Source organism: Podarcis muralis, chromosome 4 (assembly GCF_964188315.1).
Source record: "Podarcis muralis chromosome 4, rPodMur119.hap1.1, whole genome shotgun sequence".
Classification (NCBI taxonomy): domain Eukaryota; kingdom Metazoa; phylum Chordata; class Lepidosauria; order Squamata; family Lacertidae; genus Podarcis; species Podarcis muralis.
Window position 1 is genome coordinate 73,063,776 of NC_135658.1, and position 21,563 is coordinate 73,085,338.

Genomic DNA, 21,563 nt, shown 5'->3' on the forward strand with positions numbered 1-21,563 from the left:
CAAGAAGTCTTAGTTCCCATTGAAAACAGGGCAGAGTCGCTCTAAATAGCACTAATTAGGAACTACATTGGTGATAAAGATAAAAGGCATCTCTCTACAATGTGGTTAATCAAAGCTGGCTTACTTACAGGGTGGCTATGGTGGTTACAGCTAGCTAATGCAGGTGAACTGTTGTTTTCACTTGAAAAGCACTGTGGAAATGTTTAGCAAAAGCAGGTTTGTTTCTTCATAATACAATGCAGAGCAAACAAGCCTCATGCCGAACCATATGTTATATCTAAACTGGGCCTATAATCTGTTAACACAAATGAGTGGGTGTAGATGGTATCTAATGCGTCACATAAAAAGAACCTCTTTATAGTAACAGCATTTTTCTGTTTTTAATCTATGTAGATTAAGGTTGCAGCTCAAGGTTTTTTCCAGCTGGGAGAAGGGAAACTTTACGCAAGGTTCAGTGGGTTTCACCTAATTCCATTCCCTCAATATATGAGTAAATTAACAGTTTCGTACGCTGAAACACAAGGCTACCTAACTAATTTAGGAAAGCGGCACAAAAAGATGGCCAGGTATGTGTCAATTCACCCCTCACTCATGCAGAAATAAAGCATTTTATTTGTTAAAATTGTCATTAGTGCAATAAGTCCTAAACAAAAAAATTAGTATTTTACATGTTCACAGGTAATTTAGCAAAACATGTTTTTGGAGTCCTTTAGTATTATTATTTTTTTTAAATGAAAAGTAAGGCAAATAAAAATCCACCACTGTTCTTGGTCCAAGCTAGTCAAACCTAAAAACAAACGATTGTCTATACATACGGTTTAAATACATTTGTTTCTGACAAGCACTTAAAAATGACATTCCACAACAAAACACAGTTACAGAATTGCTCTCTTCTTAAGATGCTCCCAGGTTTCCATTTCTCCTAGAGGCCATTCCCTCTGTGGACTGCAGATCACCTACACGGCTTCCACTTTCTTCGTCGTTAAAGCGTTCGTATGTGTTTGGCAAAGAGCCGTTTATTCCTCTGTCATCTTTACGTAAAGACACGGGCAAGTTTGCTAGGGTGAAGTTGACATCCTTAAAGGCATGCAATAGAAATATCCCCACTATTATAGTGAGAAAGCCGCTAAGAGTGCCAATAACGTCATCAACTGCCATGTGTTGCCACTCTTTGAAGAGGATAGCGGAGCAAGTTAAAACAGATGTTGTGAAGAATACATAATAGATTGGTGTCACGAGGGAAGTGTTGAATATATCCAGGGCTCGATTTAAATAGTTGATCTGCGTGCTGACGCAGACAATCAGACTTAGCAGCAGAATCCAGGATAAAGGATGCGACAACACGGGCTTCCCAGCAAAAAGTTCCTTTATAGCGATGCCCAAGCCTTTCACACAGGAAACAGACAGAGCTCCAATGACTGAGCATATTGTTATGTACACAAGAATGTTGGTTTGTCCATGCCGTGGTCCCACCACAAAGATCATTATTAAGGACACAATGACAACAAATGTGGCAAAGACCACAAAACCTGCAACATAAAGAGAAATCACATCAGCCAAAATTCGCGTTTTATTACTCTGTATGAGTTGGGGGGGGGGTCTACTGCTCAGTAAAGGGGGGGGGGGACTTCCTAATTTTGCAGTATTAATGCCAGAGAATGAAATTCTAGCATGTGATTTTAGGAGGCAGAACTGTTTTTAAATTGCTGGTTTTATATTTGAAGTTTTTTTTTTTAGCAACGTGTTTTTAATGTTAATTTCTCATTGGTATTTGATGAGTATTTTAGATTGCCTTTTGTAAACCAGTTAGGTCTTTAGTTCAAGCAAACAGTATTGAACTACTGTTAAAAAAAATTGCAGCTAGCTGTGGCAGGGGAAGCACAAAGCACATGGCTGTACTGTATATTGTAAAACGCAAACTTCTCTTAAAAGCTTCTATGGTTCTTTTGAACAGTTGGGGGCGCATACCTAAATCTAGTTTTCAGACACCTTGTTCAAAGTCATACAATACAGTCGTACCCTGGAACTCAGATGTTTTGGCTCCCGCACATTGCAAACCCAGAAGTGATTCTTCCAGTTTGCAAACATTCTTTTGGAACCTGACATCCGGCAGGGCTTCCACGGCTTCTGATTGGCTGCAGGAGCTTCCTGCAGCCAATCAGAAGCCACAATTTGGTTTTCAAATGCTTTGGAAGTCGAATGGACTTTCAGAACGGATTCCGTTCGACTTCCAAGATACGACTGTATTCCTATGAACTGTGCATTTCCTCTACTGCTCCTTGCTTTACCAAACAGAATGCAGGGTTCTCTTACCTGGATCACCCAGCTTGTGGGATATTTCATTCAAAGTTTCCACTGCCTCTTCTTGGGGTGCATGAATTACCATCACAGTTGTACCCAGTACACTTAACAAACACCCAACTTTTCCATGCAGATTGAGCTTTTCATTTAAAAAGTACGATGAGAGAATGGCACTGAAACATAAAAAATATAAATCCATGTTGTAAATTTGAATTGCTCCATTATTAATATTTTTAATACCAAAAACCGTCTTGGGGATTCTGACAAGGTTAAAGAGCAAGATACACACAAAGTCTTTGCAATCTGTTTTTCGACAGCTAATATGTTTGAATTTTTAATGTTTTAAACCTACAATGATACAGTTTAGCTCCAAAATGAGAAACACAGCAACTGGTTACAATCAACACAAAATACCTAACAGTGTCTAACAGGACCTTGATTTAAGTTGATATGATTAATACAACTCAATCAATATAGTTTATTAAATTTCTATCTAAAAACCACCCATAAATTGTATGCAATTTATTCATGGGGTGGCAGTGCGATGATTGCGGCTGCAAATGAGACCAAATAATTCAAAACAATGAAAAACACCAAACTGATAAAAGGGCAAATCTAATGTTAAACTGAAAGTATTGCACACTGGGCAAATAATCCTAACCATAGACATACAGATGGATTCTTTATTAGCTTCAATTACTCTGGGATGTGATCTTACTCAGAAAACAAGTGACTGATTTAGGCTGCAATCATATGCATGGTTACCTGGGTGTAGGCCTCATTGAATAAAGTTGGACAACTTTTTGAGTAAACATGCAAACAGATTTTGCTGCCTCCATTAATAAGGCATTAAATGCAAGTCAAGACTAAAGATAAAATAAAAACGCAGCATAAAAAATGGTAAAGGCTGGTGATAAATGAATTATATAAGCCAGCCTGTAAGGGTTTCAAACCAACGAATATGTTTAAAATAAAAAATTCCTTCCAGTAGCACCTTAGAGACCAACTAAGTTTGTTATTGGCATGAGCTTTCGTGTGCATGCACACTTCTTCAGATATTTCTTCAGATAGGTATCTGAAGAAGTGTGCATGCACACGAAAGCTCATACCAATAACAAACTTAGTTGGTCTCTAAGGTGCTACTGGAAAGAATTTTTTTATTTTGTTTCGACTACGGCAAACCAACACGGCTACCCACCTGTATCTAGGAGTATGTTTAAAGTCAGAGAAGTGGCAATCAAGAAGATAATGGAGATTTAAAAAAATCTTAAGTATATAAAATTAAGGCAACTGGGGTGGGGGAGTTCAGGAGAAATTGGAGTAAGAGGCTAACAGATTTCAACAAGTTTTTGTGTACTCACACATAAGTATGCACTTACTAGCAAATGCAACCACACTGCCTCTGAAAATGCCATATTCCTTACCTTACAAGAACACTTAAAGCTCCTAAGGGAGTCACCAATGTAGCCGGTGCAAATGCATAGGCAGCAAAGTTCGCAACTTCGCCAGTTCCCACTACAAAATAAAATACAAAAGGGGGCAAGTTTCAGATAAGCTTTCGAAAACTCAAGCTGACCACCCACTCCTGCAGATGAAAACCAAAATGCATAAAAAGCAGCTTTTATCAACAAGGAAATCCCTAAACAGGAAAATTCAAAGCCAACTTCTTAGGAATTTTTAACACAAGAATGCCTTTCAGTTTGGGGTCACCTTTCCAGTTCTCATTACAACGCTCCACTACTTGGGGTAAAAAAAATCTATGGTTTACAATACGAGGGGCATTTTCTCAATTCCCCCTTGTGAAGTCGGAAAGTGATCTGGATTATACTGAATTGGAAGCTAGCAGAAATTGGAACTGATCGTTCTCCCTAGTGTCGAAATGAAATCTAAACGCTCAGCAGCACAAATGAATGGGCGTTTGTGTCACAACATACTGTTTCCTGCCTCCAAAGCCACATCTTCCCATTTCCTCTCCAGAATTCAGCCCCATTCTGTCCTAGGGCCCTGTGTTACTTCCCCACCCGGTCTTCAAATTCTTTCACAATACCTGCACTACTTTTCTATGTTCCTTTCCTGGCATTCCATGTTTAAGATTATTCTCTTCCTCCTTTTAGGGGTTCAGAGATATTGCCACATGCCCCCATTGAGCCCTTGCCAGGTGTTGTTGACCTGTTCCTCACCTGGTGTGCTGCCAGAGCCCCCATGTAACACGACCATTGGTTGCTGCCACCGCCGCCAATCACTCGCCTTACTCCCTCCTCCCCGCAGCCATGTTTTATCTGATGGCAGGGGATTATTATGGGAGCCCAGCCAGCACTCAAAAGGTGCACACTGCTAAGCATCAGACATTGCATCTTGGGGGTGGGGAGGATATCTGCAGCTGCCTCCTGCGGAACTGCTGCAGGTTGTCTGATCCCATAAGGAGAGACCTCTCTCCCAGTGCTGCCAGGTAAGCCACATCTACAGCAAAGAGGAAGTGAGAGGAGTGACTGGCCCTGAAGTGCCAAGCTTTCTCAAGGTCACACGAGGTCAGTGATGGACCCTTCTGAGCCCCCAGACGGTGCCAACTCTCAATGCAGTCTTGCCTGGATTCACAGATAACCAAAGAGGACTAAAAAAAAAGGTATGTTAGCTTAACTTACTTGACAAGAGTCCAGCCCACCAGAGCCACTCTTTAAGGTATGCATGGCCACCTTGTCCTAGTTTTTTAAGAAAAAAGGGGGAAAGTTACTGTGATACACAATGCTACTATTATATTTTAGGTTTTTAAAGGTTCAGGGTTTTTTAAAAAACACGATACTAGTCAGTAAAAACTTTTTTATTATGATGACTGAAATACTTAAAAAAAAAATATAGTTCTGGAATAATGTTGCTTTGCCCAGTCTACGCTGCTGGAAAACTCTTGGGTCCTAGATTTGGATATTAATATTGCTACCATCTTTTACTTGATTTACAAGGCAGCCCTCAGGATGCTAGAAAAGGTTTTCCAATGTTTCAGATTACATGCATGCACTGATGAAATGCAGCTCAAGAATGTCTGTCTTCCAAGCAGAACACTCCTACAGTAAAATGAAGGAGCTTCTGTGCAATAAAGCCCTGACTCTTCTGCGAGTGAAAATACGGTATACAAAGCTAGGGTTACCTGACATAGTTTCAGATCAGATATATTTGCATTATGCATTGACAAATGTTGCCAGAATCATAGAATTGCAGAGTTGGAAGGGACCCTGAGGATCATCTAGCCCAACCCACTGCAACACAGGAAATTAATAAAATAGGGGTAATTTCCTTAGCATTGGGCTTTGTGTAACTTTATATTCCTTGCGTTTTGTAATATTCCAAAAGATTATTTTTAAAATGCAAATCTCTGTATCGGCCCAGAGAAAAAAAAGAGAGAACTGAATATACAAATTCATTACTTTAATTATATAAATATTTTCAAAGTTACTTCCCTAAAAAAAAGGGTGCCTCATTTCTACATTGCAATGCTGAAGTCTATCGTAAGCCCAAAGAATTTTTGGATGGGTAGAACTAGCTGCTTCGTCCTCTGGATAAAAGCCAGGTCTCTCCAAGGTCAGACAATAAAACCTTCCTTATCTACTCAACAACATCGATTTCTACTTTTAATTTAATCCTATTTTTCAACTGGCAAAAGCGAAAAATATTCAGAAAACAATAGGTATGCAGTTTGCACAGAAGCCCCTTCTCATTTAATGAACTTTGGGCCACCATTTTCCTTGACCCTGAAACCTCACAAACCATTGTTGCATCCCCACCTCTCAATGAATTTAAGGAGCCATATGTTTTTAAAAGGTTTGTTATGTTTTGTTTGACAAAACAAAACTATAGAACTATAAAATTCCACAGAGATCTCAGAGCAGTACAAGTCTGTGTGTTTCAGGCAGGAGCTTTTGCTGCCACGTAAGCAGAGTAGGTACCAATTTGCATCATGAAAAGCTCAGCCATCCTGCCAAAATGTACGCATGCTAGCATTGATAGCATGTAAATTGTTTTAAATATGCATGTTTCAAAATAGTTAAAGTCTTTAAAAACAGCTGAAGTTAACCCAATTTATTAACTCTGTAACGTGAAAATACAGTGATTCAGCATACTCAGATAGGAAGACCATTTAGTCCAGGGGTCTACAACCTTTAAGACAAAAAGAGCCACTTGGACCCGTTTCCGAAGAAAAAAAAAACTGGGAGCCGCAAAACTCGTCATTATAAAAATAACGTTTTTGTCACTTTTTAAAATTATTTCTTTGTTTGACCCCTCAGAATTACTCCTCCTCATAGAAATAAACGTTAAATTAACAAGTTACCTTTTTTGTGTGTGTGTTCTTCACTCCCCTTCAAAACAGTGACCAGTGTACATGCCCCCTTTCAATGCAGTGACCAGCGTACATGCCCCTTACAATGTAGCGGGCGGGCGGGAAGGTGACGTCGGGACGGTGCGTGACTAACGCATGCACCGCCCCCATGCGATGTCACAGCCAGTACAGCGCCTGCCACAGTGGGGAGTGTCGGGGCGCACAATGCGCCTCCGCCCCTCGCTAGTATCCGCCCTGGAGCCGCGGCAAAGGTGTAAAAGAGCCACATGTGGCTCCGGAGCCGCGGGTTGCTGACCCCTGGTTTAGTCGAAAGGATTACAGTGGTACCTCTGGTTACATACGCTTCAGGTTACATACACTTCAGGTTACAGACTCCGCTAACCCAGAAATAGTACCTCGGGTTAAGAACTTTGCTTCAGGATGAAAACAGAAATCGTGCTCCAGCGGCACGGCAGCAGCAGGAGGCCCCATTAGCTAAAGTGGTGCTTCAGGTTAAGAACGGACCTCCGGAATGAATTAAGTACTTAACCTGAGGTACCACTGTATTACACTACAAAATTCATGAGACACTTTTAAACACCAAGCAGAAAAAGTTTTGCCTCAAGGAAACCCCAAATCTATACCATAAAATATTTGCATAAATAAGAGCAAAATACATGTGTGTTTTCAGACACCCTGAGTTTGAGGTATCCTTGTGAGGAAGGGGTTTCGGTTTTTAGAATTACATCAAAATATAGGGGTTGGGCACAGACATGCTATGGTTAGTGAAACGCGACTGGAGAGCCAGGGGATGGTGTTACTTCACTCCTTGAACACTGTAAATAGTGCTGAAGAGTTATATCCCAGCTTGTCTACCACATGCTTCCATTGTGAACACTATAAGGAGTAACATTTCAGTCCATATGTATGGTCTAGCTGAGATCCCTGCATTGCAGGGGGGTTGGACTAGATAACTCTTGGGGTCCCTTCCAACTCTAGAATTCTATGGTTCATACTGACCCAATCACAGCTCTTGGATTTACACAACTGCCACATGGTTCTCAGCTGTGGAGAAACAGATCTCCTTTCCTGCATCATATCAAGCTGCCCCCATCTTTCATGTTTTCAACTCTTCTAAAACCAAAAGGGCGCAAACTGGCTCTTTTTAATTAAATAAGAAATGTGGTGGGGATTCTCAGAATTCTGTCCCATATGCTAAATTCTGCATACAATTGTAGAAAACTCCATATGAAAGATTTTGTATATGCTTCAAGTTACAGCCAAGGTCTCGGCTCAAAGTTCCTGTTTTCCTTTAAATATTCCCCCCCCCCCCCCCGTTCAAGCAAACTTTTACCTGCTCTCATGGAGCCCTTCCTAGCCAATCGAAGGAGACCTTTCTTCTTCAGGATGAAACTCCCACCAATGAAAAGGCTGGAGCTCATTGCCAATACCAGACCAATGTAAAAATCATATCTTCCGCTACCCTCAATCATTTCGTCAGTTGCTGAAGCATTCCAGACAGTCACATTGATCAAGGAGCACAGCTGTTGCTGGTACTGGAGGCAAGGCGATGCCAAATTGAAACCTAAAAAAAATTAAAAATCATTACAATAAGGGTCAGCAAGAGAGACAGTTCTTTTGTGCCCACCCCAAGTTTCTGAATTTGCTTCAGTGGAAGGGGACAGCCATACACACATCCCCCTGGGACATCCAACTGTTCTCCAACTCTCCTGAGGGCAAACGGTCTTCATACGAACATGTGCTCTGAATAACTGCTGGGTCTTCAATGCACCTGTCTACTTCATAAGAAAGAAAGAAAATGCACGCCACCAGGAACGGGCAGCTCCACTTCTTTGAAACTAAAATGCAGGTACAGGGTACACGGGATAAACTTAGACACATTACAAGGATGACAGTGAAAAAAGCAACAGACCTTAAGGGGGAAAAGCTGTTAAACTAAAGAGCAATCATAGGCACATTTTCCTGTGAGTAGGTACCACTGAACACAGAAACTTACTTCTGGTTAAACATGCATAGGATCACACTGCATATTTACAATGACATAGATCGGCATATCCAAAATTAACCGTTCCGTACAAGAAAACAAAATCCTTAAATTGAATCTTATACTATACTTGCAGTATAGCAGGAATGGGGAACCTCTGACACACCACGGAGTCCCAGTTTGGCCCGTGAAGCCATTTCTCTCAAAACCATTCCCATCAGCTGATATCACTGGCGACTTCAGCTGACGGGCAGGTCAGGGTTTAATAATAAAAAATTGTGATTATAATCCTGCAATGGCTGTGTGCTGCTGGTGCATGGCAAGGGAAGAGGAAGCAAATCAGCCACCTTGTACACCTTAGATGTACAGGTATAATAATAATAATTATTATTTATTTATACCCCGCCCATCTGGCTGGGTTTCCCCAGCCACTCTGGGCGGCTTCCAACAAAACACTAAAATACAATAACCTGTAAAACATTAAAAGCTTCACTAAACAGGGCTGCCTTCAGATGTCTTCTAAAAGTTTTGTAGTTATTTTTCTCTTTGACATCTGATGGGAGGCCGTTCCACAGGGTGGGTGCCACTACCGAGAAGGCCCTCTGCCTGGTTCCCTGTAACTTGGCTTCTCGTAGCGAGGGAAACGCCAGAAGGCCCTTGGCGCTGGACCTCAGTGTCTGGGCAGAACAAGGTACATATAGACTATGAAAATAAAGCTACAAAAAGGAAGTAGGCAGTAAAATGACAGTACATGCAGCAGTAGGCCTAGCTCTATGTGAAAGTAAAGGAATCTTTTCCCCTTTTGAATGTCCTTTGATACTGGACTCAGCCAAAAGGAAAACTTTTCTGTAACACAAATGATCAAACTCCTTGTCAGAAGCCACAATCCTACCTTGTTATGCAAAAGATGTAATGCACAATGTGAGATATGGAGAAACAGAAGTCATTTATTTCCAGCTTGGGGAAAAATATATCAGACAAGCAGGTACATGAAACAGGGAACAGGCAGCTGCTGCCTTTTTTCCAGGAGCAGATCAAATTAGTGGAGAAAATAGCTTGTTTGGGGAACACCTTCACTGTAAGAGCAGAGGTGGAAAATTGAAAGAACCTTACAAGAAAGAGACAGTCTCTTGCCTGACAAACACATTTGGTTGTTACAAAAGAGTCTGATTTCCAGCAGGAGAAGTCAACTGGTTTAGTCTCTGAAATTCACAGTGTCACTGATAGAGCTATCTGAAGCTGAACCTCACTGTAAGTACCATTTAGAGAGAAAGAGCGCTAATAGCACTGAGTTAAACTATGCAATACCTTATACACCTCATTAGTAACTCCACATCACAGATTCCTAGTTTAGGGTCACTAACTTACTTATCTAGTCAAATATTTGGGGCATATGTTTACCAGATTCAAGGTTCCATTTCTGCTCAATGATCTTGCTATATTCTCCTGGGGAAAGGATATATTAGGTACCTCCCATCTTCATTTTATCACAAAAATATTATGTTCAGTGCCCTAACATGATACGATGCACACAGTTCAGGTTGGTGAGCTTGAACGACGACACTTTCCAAACATAGGTTTGCGGGCCTGTGTTCTCCAGGTGACACACCCCATGAATGTTTGGTGCAGAACCCCAGCCATGCAACTTACATCATTTATTTATTTATTTAGTAAAATTCAAACACTGCATGATTGCAAAAACAAACAAACCTCAAAGAGGTTAATGAAAAATAAACCAAGAAAAAAATCACAGCCATACTTTAAAATACACAAAATGTCAAACATACAATGTTACAGTGACTGTAACATCATTTTTATGCGATGTGAAAGCTATAATAGTAGATTTACTGCTTTTTTATTTCAGGTTCCCTTCTGGGTTTTGTATTAAATATCTAGGGCCTACAATCGTTTTCTCTACAACATATGCAATCTATACATAATAATACACTCTTTATTCAATTATGACATTTCCCGATGTACAACTTCGAAATAGGCAGTGACTCCATAACTACAATTCCTGTCTAGGCAATCCTGAGGATTAAATTTTGCAACACCCTGGAAGACTTACACTTAGAATTATTTGTATGCTGTGAATAATTGCACTAATACACTGGTAAGCTTTCCTTCAAAGTACAAGATTAAACAATCTTGCAGCTTCAAACAAATTCATTCTGGAACCTCATTTACAAATGCCAGGCGTGGCAAGAATCAATTCCAAAGAGTAGGACATGTATAGTCCCAAAACACCTGGAGGGCCGAGTTTGGGAGTGCCTGCTTCAGCCACATGACTTAAAGATAAATAATAATGAAGGTGAACAAGATTTCTGAAGCAGCTCCACATCCGACAAAGAAAATCTCTGACTGAAAGAAACATGCACTGTGTTGTATTAATCAGCTGTACTGTTCAGAAACATTTATCTTCTTATTATAACTTTGTTGTTGTTGTTGTTTAGTCGTGTCCGACTCTTCATGACCCCATGGACCAGAGCACGCCAGGCACTCCTGTCTTCCACTGCCTCCCGCAGTTTGGTCAAATTCATGCTGGTAGCTTCAAGAACACCATCCAACCATCTCGTCCTCTGTCATTCCCCTTCTCCTTGTGCCCTCCATCTTTCCCAACATCAGGGTCTTTTCCAGGGAGTCTTCTCTTCTCATGAGGTGGCCAATGTACTGGAGCCTCAGCTTCACGATCTGTCCTTCCAGTGAGCACTGAGGGCTGATTTCCTTCAGAATGGAGAGGTTTGATCTTCTTGCAGTCCATGGGACTCTCAAGAGTCTCCTTATTATAACTACCTTCCTTTTAAACTTTAGTGGATAACCTCTTTGAAGAAAACAACTTCTCTCTTTGAGTTTCTGTTTTAAGACACCAGGACTTTTCTTCGCCTATACTTGCATAACTCTTAGTTCTGTAAGAAGTGCACTTATTCCATATACCGAGATTAAACCGTTGTTACAAATGGCTCCAAATGCCAGTATTTATTCTTCAGCTAAATACAGACGTATCAAAACAACTGTGTTATTTTGTATTGAAAAGAATTCGCTCCCCGAGCCCTGCCATTCTATACCTAATTGTGTCTGCAAAAGTCCAACTGAATTTAATGGGGTTTATTCCCAGGTAAGTAGGGTTAGGATTTCAGCCTATGTATTCCAAATTAAAAAGAAAACTTGTGACTTCTTTCCTCATTTTCTGTCCCATGAAGGACAAGGTTTTGTTCAGGCTATCAACTGTGCCTTATTCTTTCAAAAGAAAGTAAAATTCACTTCCTAAAGATAGAACAACCATTACTTATTTTGAAATGCCATTGTTCAAGTCTTCCCACATCACTTTTAAAACACACCCAAGCTTTCAGGTTCAGTCTTGCACATATAGATCCCTCCAAAAACAAGTTGCAGTTCTACATTACACAAATGTTATCTTAGCTGCAAGAGATACGTTTTGTGCTTCCACCTATCCAGTTTTCTGTGCAATCTTTACAAAATACACCCTTACCTTCGTGACATTTTACAGACATTTCTTTAAGCCATTTGTCTTCCATTTCACTAAGCAAATAGGCTACACTGAAAAAGAAAGAATGTCAATCTGCACTGTGCCAGAAATTAACTTTAATGCAAAATGAACCAGAATTCCCTGTTATATCTGAACCCTGCATGTAGTTTAAAAACTCCAGTTACAGTGGTACCTCAGGTTACAAACACTTCGGGTTACAGACTCCACTAACTCGGAAGTAGTACCTCGGGTTAAGAACTTTACCTCAGGATGAGAACAGAAATCGTGCGGCAGCAGCGCAGCGGCCCCACTAGCTAAAGTAATACCTCAGGTTAAGAATGGACCTCCGGAACGAATTAAGTTCGTAACCAGAGGTACCACTGTATTGAGCAAACTAGGATCATAAAACCATGGTTTGATACTCTTCTGACGTAACTAGAATCTGAGCTAACCAGAGACCCCCAAGTTAAGAAGCACTATTAAATGAGACTTTTGTTGAGGTATTACAATTTATATTTGTAAGAAGTTTCAAGAGAGATATCTAGGAATAACTGAATTCAGCAAGCAACAACACTAACCATACATTTCTAGCCCAAATCAGTATTGTTTTGTGTTAAACACCTGCATTCTAGCAGATCACATAAACAGATTTTTAAAACAGCCTGTTTTTTTACCATAAAATAAGATCTCTAAATATCACAGCTTTCAAGCAAAAACTAGAAAGTATTCCCCCCCCCAAACCAGGCTTCCAAAATTATCTTCGCCTGTTGAATTTATATCCTTATCCGCCGCAGCATTCACTGTGAATTCCTACATTATTCATGCTGATCTGAATTTGTAAATGTTCCCAATACAAAAGCAAGTACGTAACCAACTTTACTGCGAAAAATTCCTATGAAGGTAATGTTAAGAATTCTAGACCTCTAAACATTCTCACTGAGCATGCATCATAAAAGAGAGAATGTTAGCATGCTAACAGTAATCTAGTGTACTTTGCATGCCTGGTTCATCTCACTTCTCCTAAAGATGTCTGCATTATTCTGGAGAAGCACAAAGCGATACACAGACAGCCACCTGGGGGTAGGGATTTGAGGAATCCTCCTCATTAACGCTTACGTGTCCCAGGAACACCCAGATTATCTATTCTGTATCACAAGATAGCAGCTCCCCAATTCTGCTGTTGCCTCTGGCCCCCGTTTCTGCCTTCCAAACTCTCCCCATTCCTTTGCTTAACCTGTAGGGAGACAGTGAGGCTGCAACAAAATATATCCTGTTGAAAGCTGGGGCTGCTTCATGATAGGAAAGGACTGGAACAACATTTTCAGTCACTATGAAGTACAACAGGGTGAGGAGCTGGATCTGTTTGGCAGGCCCAGGTCCTTATCTCCCTAAGTCAAGTTTGACACGTGGGCAGAGTTACCCACCTGCCATTCCCTTGACATCATGGCGACATCAGGTGACTCGTTTCTGCCTGTGCAGTTTGAAATCAAACCATGTGGGCAAAGGCACAGCGCCTTTGCTAACGCCACTTTTACCTGCCACACACCTGACATTATATAAAAGATCAGACATAGGGCAATGAGTGGTGCTTGGCCAAAATGGCCCGGCAGGCCTAATCGGGGCCATGGGCAAAGGTTCCCCCACTTTGGAAGTAGAATGTTATATACCATGTTTCTCATTTTTGATTCTCCTAAACCACGGGTGAGAAGGCAATGCTTCTCCCGATGTCGCTGGACTACAACTGCAAATCATCACTGACTATTAGCCATTCTTGGCTTGAGCTGATGGCAGTTGGTGTCTGGCAGCACCTGAAGGGTTGTTAACAACAACAACAACAATTTAGTATTTATATCCCACTCAGCCGGCTGGGTTTCCCCAGCGACTCTCGGCAGCTCCCAACAGAATTAATGATAATAAAAAAGTGATAACACAACAGACATTAAAAACTTCCCTAAAGAGGGCTGCTTTCAGATGTCTTCTAAAAGTCAGATAGTTGTTTATTTCCTTGACTTCTAATGGGAGGGCGTTCCACAGGGCAGGCGCCACTACCAAGAAGACCCTCTGCCTGGTTCCCTGCAACCTCACTTCTCGCAGTGAGGGAACCGCCAGAAGGCCCTCGGAGCTGGACCTCAGTGTCTGGGCTGAACGATGGGGGTGGAGACGCTCCTTCAGGTATACTGGGCCGAGGCTGTTTAGGGGTTATTCTTGCTTTAAGCAAATACTGGTCCTTCCAATTCTACAACTGATTCTAAGCTATCAAACAACCGCCTACTGAAGGAAAATACAATGCATTTGTTTTCTAGAGTACCTAACTAGACTTAAGGAATGATTTGCAACCTGTAAAACTCAGAAGTTCCTATGATGCTAGCCTACCTACTCTAAAATGGCAAAGAAAAACTGAATCATACAACTGAATCATACAAGTCACGTGGCAAATATATCCTTAACTCTGCTACTTTGAACTCCCTTATCAGTAGCACTTCCCTTGAAAGTTTTTCACTGCTCTATAATAAATCACTCTGCTCCGTTTTCAACAAATTATGGAAGAAATAATTCTGAAAGCTAAGGAAACAAAGGTGATCCACATGTATATGGTTGAGCACAAACTTTTAATTGGGACCAACCAAAATATCACAATATTGTGGCAATACAGTGGTACCTCAGGTTACAGACGCTTCAGGTTACAGACTCCGCTAACCCAGAAATATTACCTCGGGTTAAGAACTTTGCTTCAGGATGAGAACAGAAATTTTGCTCCGGCGGTGTGGCAGCAGCAGGAGGCCCCATTAGCTAAAGTGGTGCTTCAGGTTAAGAACAGTTTCAGGTTAAGTACGGACCTCCGGAACGAATTAAGTACTTAACCCGAGGTACCACTGTATTTTGAGTTCTCTAGAAGTCTTCCAACAAACAATATATTACACAAAGAATGAGGGCTGGAGAAGAAATACCGTATTTTTCGCTCTATAACACGCACCTGACCATAACACGCACGTAGTTTTTAGAGGAGGAAAGCAAGAAAAAAATATTCTAAACAAAACAGTGGATGTATGATTTTTGTGGTTCATGCTGTGGCCACAAACGTGATCTGACGGTGAGTTTGGGGTAGCCCAATGCAAAAATCCTGTGGATCCATGTGGATCCATGCTTTGTAACCACGTTTTTGCGCCATTGCAGCCCCATGAAACAGTGGGTGCGTGATTTTTTTGGTGCAGGCTGTAGCCATGGACATTTTATGTGATCTGATGGTGAACCTGGGGTGACCCAGTGCAAAAATCCTGAGGATCCATGTGGATCCGTGCTTTGTAACCACGTTTTAAGTAGGGAGGGAAGGAAAAGCATTCAAGGGACAAGGAGCATGCGTGGGGTGTGTAGAGAAGGATGTGGCTAATGATGCAGGAGAGGGATTTAAGGGGAGAAGGAACACGCATGGGGTGTGTAGAGAAGGATGTGGCTAATGATGCAGGCGAGCGGTTAAAGGGGAGAAGGAACACGCGTGGGGTGGGTGGAGAAGGATGTGGCTAATGATGCAGGAGAGGGATTTAAGGGGATAAGGAACACGCGTGGGGTGTGTAGAGAAGGATGTGGCTAATGATGCAGGAGAGGGATTTAAGGGGAGAAGGAACACGCGTGGGGTGTGTAGAGAAGGATGTGGCTAATGATGCAGGAGAGGGATTTAAGGGGAGAAGGAACACGCGTGGGGTGGGTGGAGAAGGATGTGGCTAATGATGCAGGCGAGCGGTTAAAGGGGAGAAGGAACACGCGTGGGGTGGGTGGAGAAGGATGTGGCTAATGATGCAGGCGAGCGGTTAAAGGGGAGAAGGAACACGCGTGGGGTGGGTGGAGAAGGATGTGGCTAATGATGCAGGAGAGGGATTTAAGGGGAGAAGGAACACGCTTGGGGTGTGTGGAAAAGGATGTGGCTAATGATGCAGGAGAGGGATTTAAGGGGAGAAGGAACACGCGTGGGGTGGGTGGAGAAGGATGTGGCTAATGATGCAGGAGAGGGATTTAAGGGGAGAAGGAACACGCGTGGGGTGTGTGGAAAAGGATGTGGCTAATGATGCAGGAGAGGGATTTAAGGGGAGAAGGAGCTCGAGTGGGGTGTGTGGAAAAGGAGCTTTTCGGCGAACTGAGAGGGGAGGGGGGAGGGAAAGAGCACTGTTGCTTTAAAGGAGCCAACCAGACAGCAGCCACTTACAGCAGTGTAAGCAGCTCCTTTCCTCTCCCACTTTGCTCCTTCTCTCCCTCTTTGCTGCTTTAGGCAGCTAATGGCGAATCCCCTGCAACCCAAGTCCTGCTCAGCGGATCAGCTGAGACGCTGGGAGAATCGTAATTTCCCTCTCTCCCTCATCCCGTGCCCTCCTGTCCCCAGCAGCCTTTTTAAAAACTTTTTTACTGGTTTTCACTGCGCTCGTGGCTCAGAGCCCTCCTGTGCCCTGCCGTCCCTCTGCAGCCTCATTGCTCCGTTTAGAGAGCGTTGCTAGCTGAGGCTGCAGCAGCTGTTGCTGGCTACGCGGCGCTTTTCCGGCTCCCTATGGCTCCCGTCTGTCCCTCCTCGCGTGTAAGCGGCTGCTGCCCGCTTTGCTGCCATGGCTCTCCTTCCCTCCCTCCCTCCTCGGCTCCTCCCCCTCCTCCTGGCTATAAAGCAAGCAAAGCTAGAGCAGTGCAAAGCCCTGCAAGCGGCTCCCACTTTGATTGACTGACGGCAGCCATGGATCCAGTCGAGTGCATTCGCTCCTTAACACGCACAGGCATTTTCCCTTACTTTCTAGGAGCAAAAAAGTGCGTGTTTTGGAGCGAAAATTACGGTAACAAAAACAAATTAGAGTAGATATTGTAGGCTCAGTTTCAAGATGGGGACTACAGATTGAGCACCAGCCCCTCTCAGGTGCTGATGCTAACAGATGACAGGTTTAAGATTCTGGCTGTTGCAGCTGCTGAGAAATTAAAGTTATGCTTCCTGCTGGCTAAGTAGTTTTACAACAACAAACATAAAAGTAATAATGTTAATTATAGTTTAAATGCTTTCAATCCTACATACTCAGATGCAGCCACAAACTTTCAGGTGCTGGGCAAAATTAAAACACATTGGAAGTGTCAGCAATCCAATCCCCAACACGAGACCAATATTCACTACTTCTACAAATAGTGCTAGCTTAGCGTATTTATAAAGCCACTGTACTTCAGCTGCATACATTTTTACTGTATCTTAACAAAGCAACTTCTGTCTGGACATGTTACAAGATTATAGAAAGCCCTTCATGACTATGTCACATGACACTCTTGTACAAGGCGTATCACAAAGGGAACCTAGGACCATTACAGCTTTGAGAATCTGCACAATAAAGTGCTACTAGCCTCTAGTATCTCATGCAACACCATGAGGGAAGAATATTGCTTTAGGTACAAAGTGTTTAACGTGCTGAGCTAGCAGGACTGATCAGTAATTTACATACAGAGGACAATCTCTAATATATGTTTTTTCCCTAGGTGGTGGGGCCTTTGAAAGCACCTTGGGCCTGGAAGATCTCAGGCAGCCAGCATAATTGCCACGAAACAGTCTGCACATTATTCTCACTTCCTCACATCCATGCTGCAGCTTACTTTTTGATGTCAATTGGAGCTTTCTTCAATGTCAGCCTCATTCAGTATTCAACAGTAGTCCACCCTTAAGGTTGCAAAACTATTAATATGTACGATCACTTTGCTTGAACAAAACTGATGTTTTAAATTACATTTTTGTGGATCTTGACCTGATTTTATCCTTATATGCTACACTCTGCCTTCCATTTTTAAAAATGAAAATCCAGATTAAATATGTGCAAATAAATAAAATTATTATTAGTTAATGTACTTTATGCTGCTTTTCTGGGCAAATGCCCATCCAAAACATCTTACAAGCAAAATAATATATTAAAGTAGTATGAAATTTTAAAGGGCCACTCTTTCTGGTTCTGTTGTATTATTATGGAGTCAGGCCATCATCAGATCAAGCATTAAGGGGTGGAACCTCTACATGTGTAACATATAAAAGATACTTGCTATATTCTGTTCTAGGAGCAAAGATGAGACCAAGAAATGCCACAGAACCCTGTACAGCGCCTGGAGGTTGAGTACCAATCCCCCAAAACAGGCTTATATCAAGTGCATTAGGATTATCCACCAGACTTGCTTTACCTCATCCACTTGGCAAAAACTTCAGTACTAGAACAAGCACACCTAGGTACCGTATTTTTCGCTCTATAAGACGCACCAGACCACAAGACGCACCTAGTTTTTGGAGGAGGAAAACAAGAAAAAAAATATTCTGAATCTCAGAAGCCAGAACAGCAAGAGGGATCGCTGTGCAGTGAAAGCAGCAATCCCTCTTGCTGTTCTGGCTTCTGGGATAGCTGCGCAGCCTGCATTCGCTCCATAAGACGCACACACATTTCCCCTTACTTTTTAGGAGGGAAAAAGTGAGTCTTATAGAGCAAAAAATACGGTATTTAATCTCAGAAATGCAAACTAGGTGTCCGGAGCTGATTGGTAATACCCAAACTCTAGATCTTTTCCAGCAAGTGCTTTGTAGCAACAGCAGAAACCCCACAAATCAATTCCTGTGGTTCTCAACTCGCCTCCCAATTACCACATTCTGGACAGGGTCTGACAGAACCAATTCAAACCAGATATAAGCAGACTTCTACTTTGTTTGGGGTTTTTGTTTTTTGTTTTTTACTAAGTCCCCGAAATCTACCAATTCAACCTAGCAGCAAAACAAAAGTTAAAGAGTCCAGGGTTAAGCATGCAATCAATAAAACATAAAGCAGGCAGGAAATACCTTGCGCTTTTTCACTGAAAGACAGAGTAGAACTATAACAAATAACGGCAACTGTAAAAGCAGCAGCACAGCTACTAGCAATGAGCAGCACACAAGGCAGAAAAATAATATTAAAAGTTTTCTAATGGCCAGTCAAGGCTTACCGAAATAGCAAAGTCTTCACCAGCTAGCAGAAGGAGATAGCCAGGCAGGCTTCAGAGAGCAATGAATTCACCCCTATGGGCAATGCAGTGGAGAAGACCCTGCAACTCACTCTTGGATTTTGCTTTGGCAAAGGATGGCATATCACCTTCACTTCTTGAGCAGTGTAAGGTAAGGCACTGATCTTCAACTGGTAGTCCTGGACCCTCTACTGAGTCATCATACACCCAAAAGCAGGTTACAATGCCGCCACCACATTGGGAAAATAAATAGAGGCAAGTCTCCAAGTCTGTTTGAACTAAAGGTGGGTCTTGGGGCTAAAAAGGCTGAAGACTAATGCCCTAAAAGGATGTTAGACCCACAGTATCGACATACAATCACTCAAACTATGAGAAGAAATCCATCCCGTGGCTCACGCCTTAAGCACCACAACAGCAGACCAGGAAGCAACCTAGAAATTAACCAACATGACTTTAATGATCGTAATGAAATGAGGTAAGAGAGATATGAAGCCACAGGCTTCCAAGAAAGGATGGCTATAGTTCCTGGAGCTCCTTCGCCCACGCCATCCTTCCTCAGCCGTGCTCTTAAAAAGAAATAAATCAGATTGCTAAATCTCCAAATCGCAACCGCCTCAGCCTGCTCTCGCGAAATGCGTATTTAAGTGGAAGTCGCTCCCCTGGCGTGACGCGCCACTCACTTTTATTTTTACTCAAGAGTAAACCCGTTGACATGAGCGGCCATGCCTAGCCCGGCTCCATTCATTCCAGCAGGCCTGCTCTCTGCGTAAAAGTTAAGTTGACATCACATCCCACCGAAGCGCAACAACTCCCGGTAAGTGCGCACCATGCAACGGTCACAACAATATTGTGGCAAGGAGAGAGAGTGTGTGAGTGTCGTGCAATCGCTGGCTCCGTGCAAGCGCCACACAAATCTTCTTGCAACGACCATCCCCTCCGCTTTGCACGCTCCGCGCGACGCCGGGCAACTAAAGCAAAGCGCCGCTTGGCGAGGGGCAGGAGGCCGGCCGGAGTCGCGCGGGGTCCGGCTCCGCTTCTCTGCGGGGAGACGGAGAGAAGCCGGAGGCCCAAGCCCGGTTACCTGCAACGGCGGCGCCTCTTTCTTCCTCATATCCCGCCTGCCCGGAGAGGGGCCGCGGCCGGCGCAGCGGCGTCGGAGAGGAGGAGAAGCAGCAGCGGCAGCGGAGGAGGAAGAGGCGTCGGAGGAGGAGGCCGAGGGGAAGCCAAGCGCCCTTGCCAAGCGCGCGCCGTCGCCATGGGGAAAGCCCCGCTCAGGTGCTGGGCTGCTCCGCGCCGTCGCCCGCCCTCCGCGCAAACCCACGCGAGAAACTCCGCCGGCGCCCTCGCTCCCCTCCCTTGGCACGCCAGGCGGAAAGGGAGGAGCCACGAGCCGGGCGGAAGCTGCCTCACCGAGGGGATATGTTTTTGGGGTGGGGAGGGATGTCACGTGAGAGTTTCCCCGTTCCTCCTTGCGGGGAGGAGTGTGTGGGAAGTGGGGTAAGGGAGACACCCAAGCTTGCAGTGCAAATCTGCTCAGGAGTCGTGCCAAGTGCGCGCGAATTTTGGAGCAGGGGCCATGTTTGTTTATTACATTTCTGTTGCATTTGTTTATATTGCATTATTTAGCTTTAAGGTGGCGTGCACAGTTTTCCCCGGCCCACTCCTCCCGTATTATCCTCACAGCAACTCTGTGAGGCCGGCTGAGCAGCAGTGACTGGCCCAAGGTCAAACCCAGGTGTGCTTCTTGGTGGAGTGGGGATTAGAACCTTGATCTCCCAGTCTGACCACTTACACGCCACTGGCTGTACTTGATATAGGGTACCCGGCTGCCGCTCTCGACTGAGTGCGTATCGGCCCGTGTAGCAAATGGGCGGCTTTGCAGTCGCTTTGTCCTTGATTTCATGTACAGGTGGGCCCTTGGCCGCTAGGTAAAGGTAAAGGGACCTCTGACCATTAGGTCCAGTCGTGGCCAACTCTGGGGTTGTGGCGCTCATCTCTCTTTATTGGCCGAGGGAGCCGGCGTACAGCTTCCAGGTCATGTGGCCAGCATGACTAAGCCGCTTCTGGTGAACCAGAGCAGTGCACAGAAACGCTGTTTACCTTCCCGCCAGAGCGGTACCTATTTATCTACTTGCACTTTGATGTGCTTTCGAACTGCTAGGTTGGCAGGAGCAGGGACCGAGCAACGGGAGCTCACCCCCCTGTCGCATGGATTCAAACCACCGACCTTCTGATTGGCAAGCCCTAGGGTCTGTGGTTTAACCCACAGCGCCACCCGCTAAATACCTGATGGCTCATGTGTGCGTGTTTCCAGTGGAATTCCCATCTACAGAAAACATACCGAAACGGGTTGGACTACTAGATGATCCTGGAGTCTCCTTCCAACCCTATAATTCTATGATTATCATGGACCCATAAAACAGGGAAGAGCTACACTTGCTATTTGCCCTTCTCACTGTGAGTTGTTTATTCTGTCTCCT

The 21,563-nt window shown here is 43.5% G+C and overlaps 1 protein-coding gene across 2 annotated transcripts; it reads right to left on the minus strand.

Annotated features, from left to right (window-relative positions):
- Positions 1-589: 589 nt before the first annotated feature.
- On the minus strand, positions 590-20,455 carry NIPA2 (NIPA magnesium transporter 2). Of its 2 annotated transcripts, none has more exons than XM_028727817.2 (6): positions 20,165-20,455; positions 7,965-8,195; positions 4,944-5,000; positions 3,726-3,816; positions 2,314-2,474; positions 590-1,529 (listed from the first exon to the last, which is right to left on the minus strand). In XM_028727817.2, exons 2-6 carry the CDS (start codon positions 8,101-8,103, stop codon positions 895-897), a joined length of 1,083 nt encoding a protein of 360 aa, XP_028583650.2. In that variant the 5' UTR covers positions 8,104-8,195; positions 20,165-20,455; the 3' UTR covers positions 590-894. The 2 variants fall into 2 exon arrangements, with proteins under 2 accessions (XP_028583650.2, XP_028583651.2); XM_028727818.2 differs by lacking the exon at positions 20,165-20,455 and adding an exon at positions 19,066-19,173.
- Between the last annotated feature and the right edge of the window lie 1,108 nt (positions 20,456-21,563).

Bases quoted from the DNA above. Each gene is read 5' to 3' on its own strand.
- NIPA2 (XM_028727817.2), bottom strand. From the start codon at position 8,103: ATGATTGAGGGTAGCGGAAGATATGATTTTTACATTGGTCTGGTATTG. The intron at 5,001-7,964 runs GTAAAAGTTTGC...TTAAAAAACTAG, and splicing joins GAAGGGCTCCATGAGAGCAG to GACAAGGTGGCCATGCATAC. The intron at 1,530-2,313 runs GTAAGAGAACCC...TTTATGTTGCAG, and splicing joins CCACAAGCTGGGTGATCCAG to GTTTTGTGGTCTTTGCCACA.